Source organism: Bos mutus, chromosome 21 (genome assembly GCF_027580195.1).
Source record: "Bos mutus isolate GX-2022 chromosome 21, NWIPB_WYAK_1.1, whole genome shotgun sequence".
Classification (NCBI taxonomy): domain Eukaryota; kingdom Metazoa; phylum Chordata; class Mammalia; order Artiodactyla; family Bovidae; genus Bos; species Bos mutus.
The window spans coordinates 33,947,620-33,953,787 of record NC_091637.1 but is presented as its reverse complement, the minus strand read 5'-3'; the positions used below and the strand labels follow the sequence as shown (position 1 = coordinate 33,953,787).

The window sequence follows — 6,168 nt, the reverse complement described above, 5'->3', positions numbered from 1 at the left end:
ATTGCTTCTCAAATACTATAGAATGTAATTCGTACAAACAAGGACATATGTAGCCACCATCCAACCTTCAGACCCAGGAAGTTAACACTACTGCCACAATCATCATCTAATCCTCAGTGAAAAACCTAGCTCAGTAGCCTGAATAAGTTGACTTATCTGATCAGCATCTGCAGAGATAAATATATAACCGATCTCTCACCCATCATCCCCAAGGGCATCCCCTGATCCCCGCGCCCCAGGATCTGGTGACGCACATTAGGTGGCCCCTTCCTACCAATGCCCACCTCACCCTATTTGTCCTGCTCTGATAAATCCCACCTGATTTCCCCCACCCCCGAGAAGGCCTGTAAACCCCCGTTGCTCAGAAACCACCCATCCCTTGTGTGAACACCCTCCTTATCCCCCGTGGGCATTGAATCACCGCCTCACTTGTATTCTGTTACCTGATCCAGGATGCCCAATGCGGGGTGTAGGGTGAGAACTGTGTCCACACAGGAGAGAGGCCAGATGTGGACACACGCTCACCCGATGTGGGCTTGGCTTGGACACCATGCCCTGGTTACCTGTGGCTCCCCTGCCAGAATCCATTTTGACAGTGGGCTTTGTTTCTTAATCAAAGGTTTCATTGCTTTAGAAGAGACTTGAGATCAAGGTGTTTAGGCCCCATGATGTTTTCAATTATATGACTCTGTCCACCTTTTCCACTGTTGGGACATGACCAGGATAATTTGGTTACCAAATTGTATAGGGACATCAGAATGCCATTCTCTGGGTAGTGGTGGGGGAATTCTGTGTTGCCTCCCTGGCACCCACTCCCATTTCACGTGGAACTCCCATCCAACAGGCTCTTCTTCCTTGACTGCAACACTCCTGCTGGGAGATGAAATCTAGGGCCCTTCCTTTTTAATCTGCTGGGAGCTCTTGATTGCCTCAAACAGAGGGATATGGTGGAATAGTTGCCATAGGACATCAAAAGTGAGGTAATTAAAAGAGCCCAGCTTGTGCCTGGCTTGTTTCTTAGCAGATGCTTCTTTGGGAAAAAGCCAACAACATGACCGACAATCCCAGAAACAGAGATGACTTGAGGTGCCTCATGGAGAGAAACCAACATGCCCAGTGAACAGCCAGCACCATCCACTGGGTGTGTGTGAGCGAGACATCAAGTAATTCAGCATCCAGGCTTCAAACCTCCCTGATACCAAGAGGAGCAGAGGAATGCTATCCACATTGGATCCTGACCAAAATGCACATTCATGGCTAAAACAATGTTGCTGTTTTGAAAAAAATACTCAGTGTTTAATAACTGGAATAATCTCTCTTTAGCATCACTCTCACACACCATCCTGTATATACCACACCGTGGTTCTCACCATCCTGTTTGACCAAGACGGTTTTGTCTCCTCCACCAGAAGTGAGAGATCTTACCTCCAAATTTCTCATACAAAGAGGCCTCAATACACAATCACCCTGGTGACCAAAGAGAACCACAGAAATGAAGACATTCTATGTCATGAATCTCTCATCATGGGACCCAGAATGCTGGGGCTCAACGATCTGGTATTTGTTGATACAACGTCTCACTACCTCTACTTGTAGTGATTTTCTTGTTTTCTGCTGAGTGATGGCACTAAGCCAAGAGCTTATGGGTGCTTCTGTGGTGACCACTAAGTACACACTCCACTCAGACCCCAGGACCAGGTGAGACAGAGGTGTGAGGCTTCAGAGAAATCTCAAGTGATAAAAGCCACAACAAGGCGGAGACACTGGTTAAAAGGCCACATGGAAGTAGCAGCTGCTCAGATCTGGGCAGCTTTCCTGCAGAGATGGTCCTGCTCCTGCTCCTGGTGGTCCTTCTGTCCCCTACCAGGGAGGCAGGTGAGTGCCGGTCCCACCCTCAGAGGCCCAGTCCCACCCCATACGAACAGACCTGCTCAGACGCTACACTCCTGCACAGCCTGGGCCTGGTCCATCTAAGAGAATTTCTGAACTCAGGGAAACCTTGATCCCATCTCCCCTGTTCAAACTTTGGCTCCATGAGCACAGCGGGCAGGCTGGAATCTTTCTTTCAGGGAAAATCATCGGGGGCCACGAGGCCAAGCCACACTCCCGTCCCTACATGGCGTTTCTTCTGTTCAAGACTTCAGGGGAACCTGACAACTGTGGGGGTTTCCTCGTGCGTGAGGACTTCGTGCTGACAGCAGCTCACTGCCTGGGAAGGTGAGGAGCAGTGCCGGGCCCCCACCCCTCTGTGGAGCCCTCCCAGGGAACCCCCTTAGGAGCTGCAGACCTGTGCCACCAGGTAACATAGGAAGCTATTCAGAGGACAGGTGAGCACTGGGGAGAGAGGGACAGGTCAATGCCAGTCGCGCATGGAGAGAAGGGACTGATCAAACCTGGAACATAAGGAAGCCAAGGTTGTGGCCTGGAGCCCACGGTGCAAATGTGAGAAATTCATGTTTTCCTTAGAGACAGTCAAGTTCAAGTAGGACTGAACACCGTCCGTGGACTACAGGAACTGCCACCCTGCCCAGGCTGCCAGGGAGCAGACAGTTCAGAGATGCTCAGCCCCAGGGCCCACCGCCTAGAATTTCGCCACACCCTCCCCCTGCCCTGCCCCAAGTTTTGTCCTGTCCCAAGCTGTGCTCTTTCCTCCCGGCTCCTGGACCGGTTCTCCTGTGACTCCCTTTCCCTCTCTGCTCTCTGTGCAGCTCAATCAGTGTCACCCTGGGGGCCCACAACATCATGGAACAAGAGAGTAGCCAGCAGGTCATCCCAGTGAGAAGACCCATCCCCCACCCAGACTATAATGATGAGACTGCGGCCAACGACATCATGTTACTGAAGGTGGGACACGAGGCTGCACTGACTCTGGGACACTTCCATCCAGGGTTCTGCATCCCCCATGAACCCATTCCTGACCCTCCTCCTGTACAACCCCTCCGTGGTCCCAATGCTGAGAAGAAGGCAACCCCATGACTGTCCTGCCGCCTCTGTGGGCCAACAGTAGGTGACAATGCTTTTCCTCTACCTTCAGCTGACTAGGAAGGCTGACATTACGGATGCAGTGAGCCCCATCAATCTGCCCAGGAGCTTGGCGGAGGTGAAGCCAGGGATGATGTGCAGTGTGGCCGGCTGGGGGCAACTGGGGGTAAATATGCCCTTTACAGACAAACTACAGGAGGTAGATCTTGAAGTCCAAAATAAGAAGAAATGTAAGGATCGCTTCCAAGACTACAATGCCTCCATACAGATATGTGCTGGAGATCCAAGCAAGAGGAAGAATTCTTTCTCGGTGAGATCCCCAGTGTTACCCGTGCAAAACCCTGGGCCCAACTGAGCTGGGACGATGGGTGGCTGTGGGAACAAAGCCCGCCCCTGTGTCCCCAGCCTGTCCTCCTATCTGGACACTGTCCTGTGTCCCTGGGGCGTGAGCACTGCCCCACAGTCACAAATGGGTGGAGGTTTCCTGCAGGAGGAGCAGCAGGATTGTCAATGCCAGGATGAAACCTCAGGACCAACAAGGCCCTGACATCAGCCAGGACCGCTAACTGAGCCCACCCACCCCAGGGTGGCAGGGAGACCAGACCCGAAGGAGGTGAGCTCAGCCCTTGCTCTCTCTACCCACAGGGTGACTCTGGGGGCCCGCTTGTGTGTAATGGTGTGGCCCAGGGCATTGTGTCCTATGGAAGACATGATGGGACAACTCCAGATGTCTACACCAGAATCTCCAGCTTTCTGTCCTGGATCCATTCAACAATGAGACGGTACAAACGCCAGGGATCAGTGTGACGTGTCCTTGGGGTGGACCCCTCCATCTTCCCTGGGATTGGAAGCACTGGTCAAAGTGTGTGAAGGAAGGTTGCCTGGAACAATAAACATTAATCTCTTGAAAAGAAATCACTGACTGCTCCGTTATTCACAAATTCGTTAGGTACCTTCTCTGTCAGGGAAACCTCTGTTCACATTTCTGCTCTGTTAGCAGCTTCCCCCTCCAGCACATACACTGCTCCTCTCACCCCTCCCTTCCATTCTCTAGAATAAAATCTTCTGCTGTACCTACAGCCAGCTCCCTCCAGTCCCATGTCCCCAGTGCCAGCTCCCCCTCAGGCTGCCTGTGAGCTCCATCAGAGAAGGGAGACCCCTCCTCAGGAACACAGGACCCCCTGGTCCACGACCCTTGTGTCTCGTCCATATGCCCTCCTCCTCGTCAACACCTACTTCCCTCCCCCACATCCCAGTGTCCAGGGGGCAACAGAAGAGAATCTAGATTTGGAAAGGGGACCACCTGAGAAACTCTGGTGTCGAGGGGGGCACTGGTCCACCCTAACAGAAATGGGGGAGGTTTACAAAGGTGTACTTCACCCCATGCAGTGTTCCCTCCCTGCATCAGAGCAGGCAGAGCTCAGAAGCCTGAGAAAGTTCCAGGAAGCCTTCAGTATTCCTAGGCCCAGCTTGAGTGCCTGTCACAGCCCTGTCTTGGAGTCCTGGGCCCAGGGCCCTGTGCAGCCTCTGGTGTCCTGAGGGCACATCCTCCTTCAGCCTCAAGTGACCTTGAGGGGGCTGTTCCACCTTGGGCTGAGCCAGCCGTTCCCCACCTTCATCATTCCCATGTGTGTTTGTGCATAAATATATTTATCTCCAAAGGAAACTCACTCTAAAAAAAATCAGTGGTTTCAAGGTATCCTAAAGTTTCAAAGAGTATCTATAGCCTATAGTTATTGGGTACATTTCTTCCTGTATTTTTTTTTTTAATCAATTGCTGAAGTTTTAATGCAAGGTTCAGAAGAGCAACCTTAGTTTTAAGACATGCAGTTTAGAGAGGGCTTAAGAGAAGTGGTTTGCTGAACATTTGAATGGAGAGTGAGCTTCAACTATTGCAAAATGTGTTCTGGTAGAAAGTAACACACATTCACCAAAATACATTCCTCATAAATGGAACATAGTCAACACGGTGCGTGCAAGTGTGCTAAGTTACTTCAGTCGTGTCAGATTCTTTGTGACCCTATGGACGGTCGCCCTCCAGGCTCCTCTGCCCATTATCATAGAAAGACAAGTAAATACAGAACATATAGATGAGAAAAGGAAACGAAGTGCACTTCCACCACCCCCGATTATCATCATTAACGCTTAAGCATATTTCCTTCCACTATTTTTCTATTTATTCATAAGATGCTCTTGCTTCAACTCCCTTGGGATTGGGTTGTTTACAGCTCCTCATGCCCTCCTTTCCATTCCTCTTTCTTCTGTCTTCATACTGCGGAGAGTGTGGGGGTCATCTGCACATGTTTAGGATGGCCTGGCCCAGAGACAGCAGATATATGGCTCTCTGGGCTCTGGACAGGGAATACTTAGTGGGCAGTAAGTATTAGATGACGGGCATCTGTTTCCCCTTCACCACTCACCAGTCACCAGCATTTCTGGAGAGGAAGCCCCTCCTGACTCACAAACACCTTGATTCAGGTGGGACAGCTCCCAGTTGAGCTTGAGGGGTGCTGGATACCTCAGCACAACCCAACCATGTCCCTCATTGCCGAAGGACCCGGTGATGGTTTTTTCCTGGTTCAGTGAATATCAAGTCCAGGACTTTCATTCAAAAGTTTCAGATAAGAAAGGCTCTCTGTGTTACAGAATACTTATATTTAAACAAGAGATTCTAAATCCTGCAAAAATGTGAGGCTGGAACCCTGGCAAGATAGGAAATGGGGTTGCTGTTTGGGCCACTTGGGTGAATCCAGGCCTCTCTGCTCCTAAAGCAAGTGCAGTCTCTGCCTCACCCTCGGCCCAAGCAGAGCCCCACACCATAGTCCTCACGCACATGTCCTCTGCCCATTGATTCTAGGTCTCCTCCAGCCCCTGAACTTCCCAAGTACAGGAGCCAAGTCGCTGAATCCCTGATCCTCACCTCTTGGGTAATTCTTCATGCTTTCCCAAGAATTAAAGAAGACCCAAGAGGGAGGAATGCAGACCCTTCTGATTCAGTCACTGAGGGCCTTGGGGATCCAGCTCCTCTCCTGGCTGCAACACAGCCTCCACTTTCTTGCTGTTCCTCTTGCTCTGTGACTCAGCGGTGGGGGTGCAAGGGTGGTGACTGTGTTGTTCTCACCTACCCCACAGCAGAGAACATGGGCACACGTGACATGCTCACACTCGGCTGGGGGGAGCACAGCT

At 51.2% G+C, this 6,168-nt stretch overlaps 1 protein-coding gene across 1 annotated transcript; it reads left to right on the top strand.

Annotated features, from left to right (window-relative positions):
* Nucleotides 1–1,072: 1,072 nt before the first annotated feature.
* LOC102285196 (duodenase-1) lies at nt 1,073–3,802 on the top strand. Its single transcript, XM_005904883.3, has 5 exons — nt 1,073–1,875; nt 2,070–2,217; nt 2,709–2,844; nt 3,035–3,292; nt 3,628–3,802. Exons 1-5 carry the CDS (start codon nt 1,824–1,826, stop codon nt 3,787–3,789), a joined length of 756 nt encoding a protein of 251 aa, XP_005904945.2. The 5' UTR covers nt 1,073–1,823; the 3' UTR covers nt 3,790–3,802.
* Nucleotides 3,803–6,168: the final 2,366 nt, after the last annotated feature.